General features: G+C 49.7%; 3 protein-coding genes and 1 long non-coding RNA gene across 6 annotated transcripts; 3 read left to right on the forward strand and 1 right to left on the reverse strand.

Annotated features, from left to right (window-relative positions):
• Positions 1-2832: 2832 nt before the first annotated feature.
• LOC136355657 (uncharacterized) lies at positions 2833-4775 on the forward strand. The gene is made up of 2 exons (XM_066308488.1): positions 2833-4616; positions 4760-4775. The coding sequence occupies exons 1-2, from the start codon at positions 2833-2835 to the stop codon at positions 4773-4775; spliced, it is 1800 nt and encodes a 599-aa protein (XP_066164585.1).
• Positions 4776-5413: 638 nt separating this feature from the next.
• LOC107280377 (uncharacterized) lies at positions 5414-7078 on the forward strand. Its single transcript, XM_015774579.3, has 5 exons — positions 5414-5581; positions 5674-5879; positions 5974-6268; positions 6350-6448; positions 6526-7078. Exons 1-5 carry the CDS (start codon positions 5426-5428, stop codon positions 6877-6879), a joined length of 1110 nt encoding a protein of 369 aa, XP_015630065.1. The 5' UTR covers positions 5414-5425; the 3' UTR covers positions 6880-7078.
• Positions 7079-9196: 2118 nt separating this feature from the next.
• On the reverse strand, positions 9197-10637 carry LOC107280494 (uncharacterized). The gene is made up of 4 exons (XR_003241422.2): positions 10511-10637; positions 10285-10360; positions 9710-9790; positions 9197-9519 (listed from the first exon to the last, which is right to left on the reverse strand). It is a non-coding gene; the product is annotated as an uncharacterized lncRNA (long non-coding RNA).
• On the forward strand, positions 10548-12373 carry LOC4333329 (formiminotransferase cyclodeaminase-like protein). Of its 3 annotated transcripts, none has more exons than XM_015777771.3 (3): positions 10548-10729; positions 11249-11666; positions 11753-12373. In XM_015777771.3, exons 1-3 carry the CDS (start codon positions 10703-10705, stop codon positions 12262-12264), a joined length of 957 nt encoding a protein of 318 aa, XP_015633257.1. In that variant the 5' UTR covers positions 10548-10702; the 3' UTR covers positions 12265-12373. The 3 variants fall into 3 exon arrangements, with proteins under 3 accessions (XP_015633257.1, XP_015633258.1, XP_066165106.1); XM_015777772.3 differs by having other exon boundaries at positions 10553-10729; positions 11088-11666; XM_066309009.1 differs by having other exon boundaries at positions 10555-10729; positions 11097-11666.
• Positions 12374-17536: the final 5163 nt, after the last annotated feature.

The following is a 17536-nucleotide window of genomic DNA, read 5'->3' on the forward strand; positions in this document are numbered from 1 at the left end:
TTGTGCCTTGTGGCGGTGATCGTGATCAGGTTCACAGAACCGATAGAATTTCGTGAAAACCGGTTGGTTTTTTGAAACTGCTGGGTCTCGGTTTTTGAAAATCGGATGGAATTTCATGAAAACCGGTTGGTTTTTGTGAAACTGCTGGGTCTCGGTTTTTGAAAATCAGTCGGTATTAGCTAGTTTTCATACAGTGTTTTGACTGAAAGACATCGGTTTTCAATGGTTTCGGTCGGATTTCAGTAAAGTTAAACCCTGATCGCTATACATGCTCACACCGGCGATAAGATTAGTCATCTTCAATTTGTCAGACGAGACGTTTACCCTCCTCAATGACCAGCCATAACATGAGCATGATTACGCCGGCTTCTTCAACACTAACGACGACACCTCAGTTGGGCCTGGATGGATGCCCTGCACGGCAATACGATAACCATGACTCACCTGAGGGATGGATGACTGTGCGTCTTCTTTCCTGTACTCTGTGCCTCTGTGCTTCGATCTCTACACAGGCCGAGTTTATTTCGAAACTTTTTCTTCAAACTTTTAACTTTTCCATCACATCAAAACTTTTCTATACACGTAAACTTCTAACTTTTCCGTCACATCGTTCCAATTTCAACTAAACTTTTAATTTTGGCGTGAACTAAACACACCTACAAATAAGATATTCAGTTTGTAAAACACGTTTACTACTTTCTTCATGTTCACATTTTTCTATGTCTGATGATTGTCTTTTTTTTTTCTTTCGACAACTTGTGGTGATTGTCTGAATAATGCGTGCTTCTGAGTTTTGAACAATGGAGCGTGCCGAACAAAAAGTATTGTGTCCAATATAGTATATCTTAGTAACACACATAATGAGGGTGGTTGGGGGTAAGATTAAGTGAATACTTCCTTTGTCCCATATTTAAGTTCATTTCTAGCTTCGTCCCATAATAAGCACATTTTTAGAGTAACCATTGTATCGGAGTTTGTAGAAGTAGAGAATAGTCGTATTACGAGCAGATAAAGTGATGAATAGTTACATTGAGATTAGATAAAGTAGGGATATTCTAATCTTTTGGTATTTTTATTGATATATGTGTGAGATGGGTGAAAAATGAACTTGTTTTGAAACAGAGGTAGTATTAAAGATGAGTCGTGGTTGGATGCAAATGTGGATCCCATATTTGTTAACAGGATGTAAACAAACCCCGGGATCTCTTGTATTTATGGATTGAGTGATGGAGAGATTATCTCGTAGGCATCTGAAAAAAAAATGTGATCGCAACTCGCAAGCAAGGAGAAAGTTTTGGCGTGGATTAACTAAGGCCTTATTTAGTTCCTAAAATTTTTTCCCAAAAAACATCGCATAAAATCTTTGAACACATGTATAGAGCATTAAATATAGATAAAATAAAAAACTAATTAAACAGTTTGCATGAAAAATCGCGAGACGAATCTTTTGAGCCTAATTAGTCCATGATTAGCTATAAGTGCTACAGTAACCCATATGTACTAATGACGGATTGATTAGGTTTAATGACTTTGTCTCGCGGTTTCCAAGAGAGTTATGAAATTAGTTTTTTCATTCGTATCCGAAAACCCCTTTCGATATCTGGTCAAATATCCAATGTGACACTAAAAAATTTTCTTTTTCGCGAACTAAGCAAGGCCTAACTCGCAAACAAGGAGAAGGGGGCCATATCGCTAGGACGATAAAGGTCGCAATTTTTGCATCTCAAGTAGCATACAAGCTAAACTCAAACCTTAATTATTTTGACATTTTGAGACTAGACAGGTAGGCATCTTGAATGCCTCTGATGGTAAAGACGTGTGATTCACATGGGCGCGATCCCGGCTGGAGAATGCGCGTGTACGTTCCGCCAGTAGCCCAGTCACATACAACCCAGTGACATACATCCGTTTTTTTGACAAATTGACCCTTTTCAAAAACTTATTTCGAAACTAACCCCTGCCAAAAACTTCAACCAAAACTAGGCCGTCGGCTCAGCGCCAAGCGCATTGGCGCTGAGGTTGGCCGTGTCAGCGCCAATGGGACTGGCGCTGACATTGTGCCACCGTGGCGGCCGGGCCGATCCCCTAGCTGACGTGGCAGCTACCTCAGCGCCAACCGCTTCGGCGCTGAGGTGCCCAACCTCAGCGCCAAGTAAGTTGGCGCTGACCTTGGCTACTTAGAGCCCGGCCGAGGCCGCCCCAGCCAGTTCTTCCTCCGTTTTTTCCCTAGCCGCCCGCCTAGGGTTCGGTCGCCACCGCGTTCTCCTCGCCCAATCTCCCCCAAAAACCTCTCTAATCGAAGGTGATTTGTGCGACATTGAGTTTGGGATCGGAAGAGAAGGTAAACCCCTCTATAAACCCTAAGTTCCCCAAAGTTTTATTGGATATTTTGCATTGTTTTGGTTGTAGACGTGGTTTGATAATAGTTGGCTAAGGATGGATTATTAGATGGATAATATGGGTGGGGATGAAGTGTGGAGGTGGCATATCTTTATCTATTTGGTTGTTATTGATACATTTGACAAAATGTATTTGGGATGGATGTTTGGTGATGCACTAGGGTTTGATGGGAGATGGATGTGTGGTGATGGCCTAGGATGTGGGATGGATTTGTGGTGATTGAGAGGGTTTGAAAGGGGTTGATGTGTGGTGAAGGGTAGGTAATTTGTAGGAGTGGAGTTTTTTTTTATCAATAATGTGTAGTATTTGAGTAATGTACTAATTTATTGGAAAAATTAGACATGTTGTTAGCTTTTGAAGTATTGGTATTGCAATGGTAATTACATATTATTTTCAAGTAATTAATGTTTATGCATGGGTTAAAAATTGTAGATGGATAGATTGGTCCGGCTTCATTATGGTGGTTGTGTGGTAGATGAAAGTACACATGGAAGCCAATTTGAGGGAATGACAGTTAGACAATTAGTGTTTTTTGCGAAGCCTACCTTTGAGGAGTTAATGTCTCGCATCAAGCATGAATTGGATTGGAATGATGAGTCGGTTGGTATGCAAGGGAGATACGATGTCGGCGGCGGTGTCATGTCACATAAATTTATGTTAGACTTGAATGGAGAGATCGAATGGCAAACATATATAGATATAGTATTGGGGTCACATTTCAAATCTCTTGAGGTGTTTGCATGGAAGAAAGATGGTAGGATAGGGAAGAAAGAACTTATAGACCGTAATGAAAGTCCACTCATAGAATCACCCATTAGCTGTCACGAACTGTCGGAGAGGTGTAGTAGGAAGGAAGAATTGATTGAGGAAGACGTGGAGGGGGGCGAGGGAGTAAATGATATGGCGGATGTGGAGGTCAGGGAAGAGAATGACCCGGTAAGGGAGGAAGTACATGCAAAGGAGAATGTGCCGTTAAGGGAAGAAGTACATGCAGAGGACAATGTGCCGTTAAGGGAGGAAGTTAATGTGGAGGAGAATGTGCCGGTAAGAGAGGAAGGAGATGTTGAGGATGGTCGGGAGGTAGGAGATGATGTGGAGTTGCCTGAGGAAGAAGCGAATGCTAAGAATGTAAGTATGGGCCTAAGGGAGTTGGCTAGGCTGAAATTCTATACCCGAGAGGAGTGTGAGGAGGCTATGATACGCAGTGGATTGAACCCAGGCTGGTTGGAGTATGATACAGAGGATGAATTGGATGAGTCCGCTTCCGACTCCGATGATGATCGTCCAGTGCGTAAGATGTCAGAGCATGAAAGGACTGTGTTTGCGAAACTGGTGGGTAGAAACCCGGAAATAACACAATTCGAGGATCTTACCAGATCTGGGCTAGCAATTGCTGATGGGGATCCACAATATGACGGTGCCTTCGAACCAATGTGTGATGAACCAAGGAAGGGGTTGGAGTTTCGATCGATGGATGATCTGAAAATATGGCTACAGAGTTATTCTATCCGTGTCCACCGGCCGTACCATGTGAAGGAATCTAACGCGTCAGTAAAGTATACTGTGGCTTGTCTCGATCGCCATTGCAAATGGCAGATTAATGCAAGGAAGAGTGGAGGAGATAGGTGGCGGGTGACTAGGGTGGGCGAAGACCACACATGCTGTAGTGCGGAAGTAACCGGCAAGCATTTGCAACTTACTTCAAGGTTTATTGGAAACAGGTTACAGGCATTTGTGCGAGCTGAACCAACTTTATCTCCAGCAGCGATTGTCGAGGCAGTTGAGCAAATATGGCACTATTGGCCTACGTATGGCAAAGCATGGCGTGCTAAGCAAGTTGCTATGAAGGTCATTTGGGGAGATTGGGACGAGGCGTATGTTCGGTTGCCTACACTGATGCGTGCCATCAAAGCAAAGAACCCTACCATGCATTTCCGTGTTGAGGCTCATCCCGAGAAGTCCATGATGGTGGATGGAGTACAGAGGCGAGTATTTGGACGTGCATATTGGATATTTGGCCAGTCCATAGAAGCATTCAAGCACTTGAGGCCGGTGCTAGCAATTGATGGCACTTTCTTAACCGGTAAATACCAAGGTACATTGCTCACGGCAATAGGGGTCGACGCCGGGTTACATCTTGTTCCCTTGGCTTTTGCTCTGGTAGAGAAGGAGAATACATACAACTGGGAGTGGTTCATCAACATGTTGAGAAACAAGTTGATCGGTCCTAATAGAGAAGTGTGTATAATTTCTGATAGACACCCTGGCATTTTGAACTCCATCATCCACATCATGCCTCATCACCTAACCATTCACCACAGGTGGTGCATGAGGCACTTCTGTGCTAACTTCTACACAGCTGGAGCTACGACTGATCAGATGAAAGATCTTGAGCGCATATGTCAAATAAATGAGAAAGCATTGTTCCTAGATGAGATAAAACGCCTCATGGGTGTGGTCGGAGAGAGGCCAAAGAAGTGGCTAGAAGACCATATGCCACTTAAGGTCAAATGGGCAAGAGCATTTGATACCAACGGGCGTCGTCATAGCATCATGACTAGTAATATGGCCGAGAGTTTCAATAATGTATTGAGAGGCATTCGGAAACTGCTGGTTACAGCTATTGTGGCATACACATTTTCGAAGTGCAATAGTTGGTTTGTCGATAGACACAAAGAGGCAACTGTAGATATCCTGTGTGGAAAGAAGTGGCCCACAAAAGTTAAGGACATGTTGGAGGAGCAGCAAAGACGAACCTTGGGGCAAAGAGCAGCATGTTTTGATTTCCCTTCGATGAAGTATGAGGTCAGCGAGCAAGGCGGAGTCACGGCGGCTGGGGTTCAATGGGGTGGACGTCACTACGTCGTGGTTGCGAGAGATAACACATGTAGTTGTCAGTTCCCTCAGCTCCATCACTTGCCATGCTCCCACATGATAACCGTTTGTAAGTTGCGAGGTTTGGATGTGGAGGTGGCCCCCCGAATGTGTTATGAAGCTTCCAATAAGGCTTCCAGTTGGTCGGCCCATGTGGAGGACCCATCAGGCTTGGCCGCACCAGGATGCAGACCGACGTCCCACTGTAGCTCACCTGTGGGAATCGGTCCCATCTCCAGTAGTAGGCCGCAGGAATTTGGCGTACTACCACTACACAAACGAGATGGACTACCTACAGCCAGAACATGTAAGCTATTCGGGGTTCTATGACAGATGAAGATGGTTTCTTACTATATAGTACTAACTGTGCTTCAATGTGTTTTATTTTTGTTGCTACAGGTGGTGTGGATGCCATATCAGGCACAGGAAGTGCTCGAGCTAGAACTGAATCCCATGTGCCATATAGAGGATGCGTTGAAGACCCTACGGTGCCCACTGATCTGCTTCTATGCAGTGGAGTTCCAGATGTGCCACCGCGTGATGCGGCAATTCGGGAGGCTTCAAACAATCCCGCACCGTTTCTCCACGAGTATCGACCTACACAAGTTAGTAATTTCACTTAACAATTTATTTTGCTTGCCCAATCAGTCACTTCAACATTTACTACATATTTGAGTTGGACATTTTGCATACGTGCAGGGTGGACCGTCGGAAGAACAAGAAGGTGACTGATTGGGCTTACTACCATCAGGATCATATCACGCAATGGGAGAAGTTCGAGGAGAATGGAGTACCAGACCAGGGTCAGCACAACGGGACGGAGTTCGACTTGTACTTGGCGTGGCTCCACAGGACCTACCGTCTTGTCCTACGTCCGGCTTGGACACTAGCCGACATAGCGGATGACCCCGAGGATGTTGAGGAGCAGAACGAGTACGATACTCGTACCCGTCTAGGTACCACGGTCGAGACGGGACCTGTTCGCGACAGAGTGGTTAGTTTCTAGCATTAATGTTGTATATTATTTCATTTCAATGCCATATATGTTGTGACATACTTCATTTCAATCCTACAGGCTCGAGAGCTCTTGCGGACCGTCAACGACGCGGGAGTGGCGCTAGGCACGGCTCCTGGCTCCGAAGGAGAGGGCGGCACCCTCCGCAACGCCCTACAGGTAATCGTTGGAAAGAGATGAAACTACGGTGTTTTCTTCCAAAAGCGATAACTTAACATGGATTATTTTTTATGCAGAGACTACGGCAGCGATGTCGGAAGTTGGCAGCAAGGCTCGGCTGCAGGTCGACTGATGTGGTCGAACATGCTCATGCCCACCAAGAGGGGGATGAAGAAGGGGAGGTGGGTGACGAGGAGGGCGAGCAAGACAAAGAGGCGGAGGAAGGAGATGAGGAGGAAGAAGGGGATGAGGACAGAGAAGAGGAGGCGGATGAGCTCGGTCCCTCGCAGCTAGAGGACGCACCAGAGTCGTCACAGCCGGATATCTCGCAGCCCGGCCCGTCTCGACCACGACGCCGGCGGGCTCCTTCGCAGGACTGGAGGTACACCCCCGACGTGCCTCGTCCTCGCACTAGAGGTAGGAGGAGGTGAGTGCATGGTTCAATGGATGGATGGATAGATGGATGGACTTGATGCATGGTTCGATGGATGTATGGACTGGATGTATGGACTCGACTGGATGTATAGACGAGGATCGATGGGATGTTTTTATTTCTTATATGTATGGACTTCATATATGGATGTATTGATGGATTCTATGGATGTATGGAATGATGTTGGGATTGATGGATGGATGTATATTTTGTATGGTTCTCTGGATATATTACTGCCTGTAAATTTCTGTCATTTGATGTTTGCCTGTGTTGTGTGCAAAGTTTTGCTAAAGTTTAGCAGGGCTGGGACGTCAGCGCCATGCAGAATGGCGCTGACATGTCCAAACTCAGCGCCAGTGCACCTGGCGCTTAGGTCCCAGCCCAGCCATCCAGAAGGCTTGCTGGGCTGGGCCACGGCCGAAACGGCCAAGTCCTACCTCAGCGCCAGGTGGGCTGGCGCTGAGTGTCCCACGGTCAGCGCCATTATGGCTGGCGCTGAGGTCCTAGCCCGCAAGCCATCCAGAAGGCTTGCTGGGCTGGGCCACGGCCGAAACGGCCAAGTCCCACCTCAGCGCCAGGTGGGCTGGCGCTGAGTGTCCCACGGTCAGCGCCATTTTGGCTGGCGCTGAGGTCCCAGCCCGCAAGCCATCCAGAAGGCTTGCTGGGCTGGGCCACGGCCGAAACGGCCAAGTCCCACCGAGTGTCCCACGGTCAGCGCCATTATGGATGGCGCTGAGGTCCTAGCCCGCAAGCCATCCAGACGGCTTGCTGGGCTGGGCCACGGCCGAAACGGCCAAGTGCCACCTCAGCGCCAGGTTGGCTGGCGCTGAGTTTCCCACCGTCAGCGCCATTATGGCTGGCGCTGAGGTCCCAGCCCGCAAGCCATCCAGAAGGCTTGCTGGTCTGGGCCTTGGGGTTGCGGCCAAGTCCCACCTCAGCGCCAGTCCGGCTGGCGCTGAGGTAGCTGCCACGTCAGCTGGGGATCGGCCCCGGCCGCCACGGTGGCACAATGTCAGCGCCAGTCCCGTTGGCGCTGACACGGCCAACGTCAGCGCCAATGTGTTTGGCGCTGAGGCGACGGCCTATTTTTGGTTGAAGTTTTTGGCAGGGGTTAGTTTCGAAATAAGTTTTCCAAAAGGGTCAATTTGTCAAAAAAAAACGGGACATACATACGCGGTACGCCTCACTACTATTAGCCAAAGATGTAGTATAATACAGTACTCCATATCGATCATGCTTTGGATATTCTGATATTGTTAAACACGGTTCCAGTCCTGGACCCTCAAAATTCAATATTGGCACTTAGTTGCCACTTCTGCGCGTACATTAAGACGAGCCACGTGTATACAAGATCAATTTGTTAGTTTTAAATAGAGGACCTACTTTGGGCTGTGTTTAGTTTATGCCGAAATTGGAAGTTTGGTTGAAATTGGAATGATGTGATGGAAAAGTTTGAAGTTTATGTGTATTGGAAAATTTTGATGTGATGGAAAAGTTGGAAGTTTGAAGAAAAACTTTATCTAAACACGGTGTAAATCTCGAGGAATAGAGGATAACTTTGTGCTATGGCTGTGTTTGTTCCAGCCGGTTCCAAGTCTCCCCTCTCGTTTTCCACTCGCACGTTTTTCAAACCGTTAAATAGTGTGTTTTTTTAAAACAGTTTGTATACGAAAGTTACTTTAAAAAATCATATTAATCTATTTTTATTTAAAAGCTAATACTTAATTAATTATGCGCTAATAAATTGCTCCGTTTTTCGTGCGCCCTACTCATGTTGAGGTGCGGCAGGAACGAAGATACCCTTGATCAACGCCACACTTACAGATTAATGCTATATAGTGTTTCTACAGTACATACGGTAAGGACTCACTTGAGGGTATTTTATACGTACTCCCTACTTTCATATTATATATTATTTAACTTTTTCCTAATTAATTTTTTGAAGTTTAATTAAGCTTATAAAATATATAGCAACATTTTTAACACAAAACAAAGACATAATCAAATATATTAAAAGTTAGTTTTAATAAAAGTTAGTTCTACTAATTTTGTTGTTATACATGGTACTAAATTTATCTACAAGTTTGATTAAAATTAAAAAAAAGTTTAATGAAGAAAAAAGTTAAAAAGAAACAGAAGGAATAGATAACTACTCCATATTTAGTTGCAGTGACTAGTTTTTCCATCAATGGCAATCCGAATAGTTTGATGGGAAGTGGAATAAAGTTCTGCTTAGGCCCCTATTAAGCAACCAACCAAACAAGTCAATGGCAAATTGCCAAGATGATGAACAATAACAGCTTAGCACACTGATGTGAAATAAAACGCAGTTCTCAACGTCGGGTCGCTTGTTAATGTGAAAAGCAAGTTCACATGAGCTGACTCATTAATTTGAGTGAACACACAAACCACCTCTCTCGTTGCATATAGACTATAGAATAATCCAGTTCAAGTAACGTAAACCCATTAATCCAGACAATCGTATCAAGTCTCAGATTAATCACGAGCTCCAATCAGTGTAGCACGCGGCAACGTGGAAAACGACCGCTCCTTCCGTGCCAGATCTCAATGCCTTTTATAATGCAAATGCACGTGATCCCCACGTACGCGCGCACAGCCACTAGCTGCAATGTCAGTCCTATCCACAAAGGGAGCGAAACGGATTAGTAGCGTATGCATGTCACTGCACCGCCTAATACAGATCAGATTTTCAATCAGAGCCTCGTGCAAGTGGTTTGCTTTCGTTAATCACAACTTCCATCTCATCGACTCATCTTCACCTTCACGCTTTTGTGATGCACACAGCTAGTCTAGGCTAAGTAACGTACCTTTGTAACTAACTACTTCAGTTCAGAGCCTTCCAGATTATGATCTTTTTGATAAGATGACAAGCAAGATGCATCCATGACCTGAAAGAGGAAAACAATTCAACTATTAGTAATGTTGGCAAGCAATAATAGGGGGGGTGTGGGTTGCTCTGAGTCACTATCCTTCCAATCTGAGTAGAATGCAGGATGGGCATGGATGTACACACTGATCCAACTAGTTTCACTTACATGTCACTGTATGGGAATTGATTGCTAGACTAGTGTACAAAAGCTGGGCGTCGCAGCCTGATTCCACAAGATATTTTCATATGCAGCAAAATCGAAATGATCTGAGATGCACGGACCAATTATCCTCTCTTCTAGATATTTATTTTGGTTTTCACCAAAACTGTGTGCTGCAATGCGGACAATGACATTGTACTGGCCACTAGATGGTAACAGACAAGATTTCATGAATAATGAAAAAAAGAGGGAGGTTTGAGCCAGAGAGCAAGAGACAAGAATACAAAGATTAATGGATGATGAACCAAGGGATTTAATGGATGACACGGTTTAAGAGGCAAATAAGATATTACCATGTGCTTCAAAGTAATGGTTTGGAGTGGTGGGGATGCTGAAGTGGAACTGACCTTAACTCTTTTAAGTTGCCGCCTGGGACAAGATGCAGGGGACTGATGAGTCATAAAGCTGATGAGCACATGCTGCATTTCTTTTTTCATGGTTTGGCACTTATTTACTCAGAGGAAAACAAGAAATAAAAGGACAAAAGGCTTTCTTTCAAGTAATTGTCATGACGCTTACCTCTATAAGAAGGCATAGCTCCACCGCTTCTCAGAGGAACAGCTGGGTCAGCTGCACACATAGAACCAGAGAGAGAGAGAGAGAGAGAGAGAGAGAGAGAGAGAGAGAGAGAGAAGGCATAGGTCCACTCCACCACTCCGCAGACGCACACAGAGGAAGAGGGAGGGAAGGAGAGGGAGAGCTGAAGAAGGCATGGAGGAGCAAAAGCACACAGACAAGGTATGTTTCCAGAACCTAATCTCCACAGTCCTGACTCCCTGATGATAAAATCTATCTTCTTGGATAAATGCTAGAACAATCAATGTGGAAAATCCCATATTTCAATCTATATCAACCTCATAGTTCAGTTAAAAAAAGAAAATCTTCTGAGACATTCATGACATTTTCTTTCTTGATATCTGGTCTGAGTAACGTTGGTAACACGAAATACATCTAAGTAAAAACAATCCAGTGCAGGGGCTATAAGCAAACAACATTTTTTCAATACCTGTTGATCCAACAAAGGATTATGCTTTTTAAACACAATATAATTTTTATAAATATGTGAGAAAAGCCATGACTTACTGTTTTTTCGAAGCTCTGAAAGAAATCAGGTAAAACCAGCCAGTTTCTGGTCAGATTACCGATCAATTATGCAAGTAGGCATTGGATGCCTATACTCCACTTGGATTTGAACTGTACAGTAACGAAACCTTGCAAATATTCCATCCTCACCTTCTTGTCCACCTCTTGCAAAAGGCAAAGGCAAAGCTCAGCATGTTGAAATCAAAGGTGATCTGCTGCAAGCTCTACATTTCTGAAAGCCAGAATGCCAAGGTTGTTGATGCAATCACTCGCATTGGCCAGAAAGACCCTGAGGTTGTTTTGCTCAGCAAGTTCGAAGATGACCACTACAACCGTGTCCGTTACACGCTTGCGTCTTATATCATCAACGAGAACTCAACTGGTGAAGTGAAATTTAGCCCAATGAGGCGAGTATTGTTGGAGATGATTGAGAAAGCGTTTTCAACCATAAACCTTGAAACGCACACTGGAACTCACCCAAGGATTGGAGTCATTGATGACATGTCCTTCCACCCCTTGAATCAAGCCACAATGGAAGATGCTGCTCAACTGGCTAAGACTGTGGCCTCTGACATTGGCAACTTCTTACAAGGTTCGTTAAATTTTCAACTACTTTACTTAAATAACAGATGTAGTATCAAAAACTTCTGATCATTCATTCATTCTCCCTGTATGCAGTCCCAGTATTCTTGTATGGAGCAGCACACCCCACTGGCAAACCTGTGACTGCAGTACGGCGTGAACTGGGCTACTTCCAGCCAAATTACATGGGCATCCAATGGATGGGTCAGGTACTCCCTGATATTCTGCCGGTGAAGCCAGATGAGGGCCCAGATCATGTTTCTCGTGAAAGAGGTGCCATAATGATCGGTGCTGCACCTTTACCCCTGAACTATAATGTGCCGGTACTATCGAAGGATATCCCAACCATAAGAAGGATCACCCGAAGGGTGACTGGTCGTGGTGGAGGACTCCCGACAGTGCAAGCGCTTGCCCTTTCCCATGGTGATGACTGCACAGAGATTGCATGCTTCCTGGATCCAGATCATGTCAGTGCCGATCAGGTTCAGCAGCAGGTGGAACAGATAGCAGCAGAGCAAGGACTTGAGGTTGAAAAGGGGTACTTCACTGACTTCTCAAAGGATGCAATGCTTGAAAAATACTTCAAGATTGTGTTGTCTGTTGATTAACATGTGCATAGTCTTCTATGGCCAAATGTCACGCATGCGTTATTGTTTTTGCACAGATGATTCATACCTGTGTAATGATGCATGAAAAACAATAACCAATTTTATCTAACATTGTGTATATAGCAAACTTTCCTTTTTTTTTCCCGCTTCCAGATTTGCCCGCAACATCTGTGCAGAAGATAGTTTCCAGGAACTTAATCACCAGATGATACATCTGATAATTGTGTGAGCCTGTAAATTATCTTCCACGTCAACTTAAAAATGTCTTAAATATTGTTTACTTTGCAGTCTGGGTTATCGTGTTACTGTTATGGGCGGCAGTTAGTTGGTAGGCATTGTTAGATATAAGGATGTTAGGAGCCGGCCCTATATAAAGAGAGGTACGGCAGTCATTTGAAGGAATGAAGAAAGAAGCAAATTAATCTATTATCCTAGTCCCCTTCTCCTACCCCTGCCCTTGTGGTGCGGCCTCGTGCTGCTTGGGTTCTGGACCATTTAGATCAGTGGCACGTTACAGTTACTATAAACTAAACAGTTGAATATTGTATGAGAAGGTTATTTTCTGTTAGAAGGGCATGGGAAAGGAATGATTCAAGTCACCTTAGAAATGTTTATGGGGACTGCATCAAGCATATGGTTGATGAATAAATAAAACCATGAGTGATTAGCATCTTCCCCTTATAAAGTTTTGAAAAGGGGGAGAAAAGACCAAATAGACCAAGTACTGACTAGTTACTATTGACAGCGAAAGGAAATGCATAGATAATGAGCAAACAAACAATGTGGGATCCCAACATCATTAACCTAAAGGCCTTGTTTGGATAATGGGAAATGGAAATAATTTCCAATCCATGAAGGAGTAACTTTTAATCATAGTTGACGGAGCTTAGGGCTCCTCACCGGGAGACCGCGCAGGCCCCCCTTTGCCGGTTCGGCCGGGGGCGCTAAGTGAGGTTCTTCACCCTCGATCTGTGGAATATTCGCGAGAGAGCAAATGCACGAGACACGGGCGATGTAGACAGGTTCGGGCCGCTGAGAAGCGTAATACCCTACTCCTGTGTTCTGGTGGATCTGTGTGTGAAGGATTTATAGAGAGCCGGAGAACCAGAAAGTCCAGGCTCTAGAAACCCTCTTCTTCTTTCTCTCCTCTACAAGCTACGATCTTCTTTCTCTCCGATCCCAGCTACCATCTTCTCTCTACCCCCTCCAAGCTACGATCTTTTTTTTTTGATCCCCCCTTTTCAGTGGGCAAGGTCCTCCTTTTATATCTCAAGGGGATACCACATGCAACACTTCTACCTACCCCTTCTTTTGGGTGGGGACCCACCCTATCTTGACCAAAACTTGGCTCGCGCCTTCGCTTGGAAGCTAAAACACAGCTTGTTCTTGAGTGTGGACCAGCGCTGTCACTCGCCTGACACAGGGGATCACCCTGTCATTCCTTCATTAACGGGCGGAGATTTGCAATGGCCGCTGTCCGAATGACTCCTCCGATGGGATGGGTCATACCTACCTCCACTTCGCCGAAAACGGATGCAACGCGGGAGCACGGTTTGTCTACCGATGACGTGACCGGCGTCAGACCAGTCACAGACCGGTCATTCTTGTCCACCACGTGTCAGTTTAGTATGCCGCACGTCTGTCCCTCTTCATACAATGACTTCCTTGCAATGGTTGCGATGAAGCCTGGAACGTATCTGGCCGGGACTGGCGTGCTAACTCCAGGAGTTAGCACGCCGTCTCCGGCTAGGGACAAGTGCCTGGAGGCACTCATCATTCCGACGGGACGGGGCGAGGCGTGTGACAGGCCGCCTGCTGCCACCTAACCCGCAATCTGACCGGTCTGTGACCGGTCACACACTGCGACCGGTCACGGACCGGATAAACGAGCGCGCTGCGTTGCATTAAATGCGGCGTGGCGCGCTCGTCCAACCCGCAATAAATGCGGTTAGGTGAGCCCCGCCGTGCTCACCTAACCCATACACGTGGCGCCAAAACCACAGGGGGTCGGGGCGCCCCAGCCCTCGGGGCCGAAACGGGAGCGGCCCGACCCCTCGGGGAGACAGAGGAAGGGGTGGCCATGTCACCCTCGGGCCCGACCCCCCCGAGGGGGTCAGGCCACGTGGGTGACCGCGGCTGCCCAAGCCTCTAGTCATGATACTCCCGGTCCCATGTCACCGACAGTAGCCCCCGGCGTTATGCCAGGGCGATCGCCCCCCTCGAGGGAAACGCTCGGGCGTGACGCCACTCCTTAGGCCTGGTGACAGGTGGGGCCGGTCTCTACAGGCGGGCAGGAACCCAGCAGTCGCAAATCGCGCACATCGGCAACGGAAAACCGACTGTCTATAATGAGCGGTCTCTTCAAGACCGCTACATTACTCGAGTAGCACGCGAATCGGGACGAGCCGGTTCGTTTCGCCTGGAGATATGATGATGGCGCTTTGGTCGGCGAGCGTAGTTAACGCGCGCACGATATGTCCCATCTCGACTGCCACGGCCGCACATCCGCCTCGTGCGCCGCAAACGAGCGAGTGGGATTAGTGGAGGTGTGGGCGCGAGAAACGAGGGGGCGAGATAGTGGGCGCGGGAAGCGAGGAACCGGGCATAGCGTTGGCAAGGGTATAAAGACGCCGAGGAAGATATTTGCTTCCTTCCTCTCGCCATTATCCCCCTTGCCTTCGCCGCTTACGCCCTAACTCCTCGTTTCCTGTGCCCTACCCTTGCCGCACTCACTCGTTCTCAAGCTCCTCCTCCGCCGGTGTTATGGCACGGGGCTCCGCACCGCTCGACGGTAGCGTGCTGCCGCCTTCCCGCATTGTGAGCGAGAGGCAGGCCGGGCTGCCGCGCCGATTCATGCCGGAATCTGCCACCGGCCGGGAGGTGGTCGCGCTGGGTGAGGGACGCCCGGCGCCACACTACCCGGAGCGGTCCGTCTTCTTTCTCTCTTTCGCAATGGCAGGACTGGTCCCGCCATTCTCTTCTTTCTTCATGGATGTTCTGGAGTTTTATGATCTCCAGATGGCGCACCTCACCCCCAACGCGGTAATGACGTTGGCCATCTTCGCGCACCTGTGCGAGATGTTTATCGGGGTGCGCCCATCTCTTCGGCTGTTCCGGTGGTTCTTCACCGTACAGCCGGTGTCGCCGCCGTCGGTAGTCGGTGGCTGCTACTTCCAGCCGCGGGGGCCGGTGCTGAACCGCTACATTCCCTGCGTCCTCCGCAAGAAGTGGGACGATTGGAAGAGCGACTGGTTCTACACCCCCCTCGCCGATGAAGTGCGCCTCCGACTTCCGAGCCAGCCCCCGGCGCAGGCCTCCAGCTGGCGGGCGCCAGTAGATCTGGGAGACGGCTACGACGCCGTTCTTGACCGCCTGGCGGGTCTGCGATCCCAGGGGCTGACGGGGGCCATGGTGTACGGCGACTACCTTCGTCGCCGGATTGCGCCGCTCCAGCGGCGCGCCCGGGGCGCCTGGGAGTACACCGGGTCCGAGGACTACATGAGGACCCATCAGGGGCACAAATGGGATTGGGTCCCTGAGGACCTGAGGATGGTGGTCCAACGGGTGCTGAATCTCAGCTCCGTGGAGGCATCCCTTATTCCCCAAGGTGTCCTCCCCCTCTGCAGCGATCCAGATCGCGCCAGCATCCTGTCCATCATGCAGGCGGTCGGGGCGTCGGAGGAGCGGGCTCCTCGAGGCCACGAAGGCGCAGGCGGGAGCCGCAGGGGGGAACAATCTACCCCGGGAGGGGGTCGTGCTTCTGGGCCCCGCGACGGGGGTCCGGGGGGCAGCCGCCCTGCCGACGCCCGGGGGAAGAGGAAGCAGGAGGGTACCCCTTCCCCATCTCCTCCCCGAGGGGGCGGGGCGGTGCGCGCCAGCAGCAGGCGCCCGGAGGGTGCCGCGCCGATGTCGCAGCCCGAGGGGGGGCGAAAGAAGAAGCGGCTCCGCAAGATGGGGGAGACGGAACCATGCCGGGGAAACCTCATCTCTCCCCCAAGGTGGTCGTTTAGCCGACCTCCCTGCAGGTTCGTTCCCGCGCCCACCGCGGCCGTATTCATTCTCCCATCCCCAAGGCAAGTTTTCACTTACCCGCTTCTTTTTGCCTTCTGGTTCTTCTTCTGTTTCAGCGAGATCCCGTCGCGCCCCCTTCGCCCTTCCAAGTCCGGTCGGTCTGAGGCCGAGGAGACGGCGACCGCGGAGACCCGGAGGCGGGAAGCTGACCGGCGAGAAGCCGCGGACCGCCTCCGGGAATCCGAGGAGGGTGCCCAGGAGGCTGTCCGGGCTCGCCAGGCTGAGGAAGCCACTCGGGAGGAGGCCAGACCGCGCTGGGCCGAGGAGTCCGTCCGGGAGGCGGAGACGGCGCACGCACGTCAGGCGGCCCACCGAGCCCCCGACCCGACTCCGCCCGAAGCGACGACGACTTCCGAGGCCACCCACGACGAGGCCGCGGGCGCACCGCTCGGGCCCGACCCCTCGGGCGGCGCTCAGGACGAGCCGGCCTCGGGGCGAGGCCGCCCCCGAGTCCGGCACGTCTATCGGCGGACCGAGCCGCGCGGCACCCACACCGAGGCGGCTCTCCCCTTTGCCTTCCACTGCCCCACTGAGCGCGGAGCCCCTACTGCAGGCCTTAGCCACCGCGAACAGCACGGTGCTGGACGGGCTAAGTGCCCAGATGGAGATCCTGCAGGCGGAGCGGGCGGAGCTCGACGCGGCTTGGACGCGCGTTGAAGAGGGGCGGCGCTCAGTGGAGGCCATGGTGGAGGCGGGCCGCAAGGCTCACCGCCGGCATACCTCAGAGCTCGAGGCCCGTCGGAGGGACCTGGCGGAGATCGCCAGGGAGGTGGAGGAGGAGCGGGAGACTGCCCTCATCGCCACCGCTGTGCTCGACGAGGTGCGGGACGACCTCCGCCTCCAATACAGGAGCCGGGCGGCGGAGCTAGAGAAGAAGCTCGACACCGCCCGGGGAATCCTTGACGCCGCCGCTACCCGGGAACGTCGGGCGGCGGAGAATGAGGCAGCGTCCCGGCGGCGCGAAGAGGCCCTTGAGGCTCGCGCCACGGCGCTGGAAGAGCACGCCCGCGCGAGGGAGAGGGACCTGGCGGACCGCGAGGCCGCCGTTGCCATCCGGGAGGCAACGTTGGCGGCGCACGAGGCCGCCTGCGCCGAAGAGGAGTCCGCACTCCGCCTCCGCGAGGACGCGCTCACCGAGCGGGAGCGAGCTCTCGAGGAGGCCGAGGCCGCGGCGCAACGGCTGGCGGACAGCCTGTCCCTC

The sequence above is a fragment of the Oryza sativa genome, chromosome 3 (assembly GCF_034140825.1).
Source record: "Oryza sativa Japonica Group chromosome 3, ASM3414082v1".
NCBI classification, from domain to species: Eukaryota; Viridiplantae; Streptophyta; class Magnoliopsida; order Poales; family Poaceae; genus Oryza; species Oryza sativa.

What these genes read in the sequence shown, in the direction of transcription:
- LOC4333329 (XM_015777771.3), top strand. Translation starts at nt 10,703, where the DNA reads ATGGAGGAGCAAAAGCACACAGACAAG. An exon ending in AGCAAAAGCACACAGACAAG is followed by an intron (nt 10,730 to 11,248) that starts GTATGTTTCCAG and finishes CTCTTGCAAAAG; the next exon opens with GCAAAGGCAAAGCTCAGCAT. An exon ending in CATTGGCAACTTCTTACAAG is followed by an intron (nt 11,667 to 11,752) that starts GTTCGTTAAATT and finishes CCCTGTATGCAG; the next exon opens with TCCCAGTATTCTTGTATGGA.
- LOC136355657 (XM_066308488.1), top strand. Translation starts at nt 2,833, where the DNA reads ATGGATAGATTGGTCCGGCTTCATTATGGTGGTTGTGTGGTAGATGAA.
- LOC107280377 (XM_015774579.3), top strand. Translation starts at nt 5,426, where the DNA reads ATGTGGAGGACCCATCAGGCTTGGCCGCACCAGGATGCAGACCGACGT. An exon ending in ACGAGTATCGACCTACACAA is followed by an intron (nt 5,880 to 5,973) that starts GTTAGTAATTTC and finishes GCATACGTGCAG; the next exon opens with GGTGGACCGTCGGAAGAACA. An exon ending in GACCTGTTCGCGACAGAGTG is followed by an intron (nt 6,269 to 6,349) that starts GTTAGTTTCTAG and finishes TCAATCCTACAG; the next exon opens with GCTCGAGAGCTCTTGCGGAC.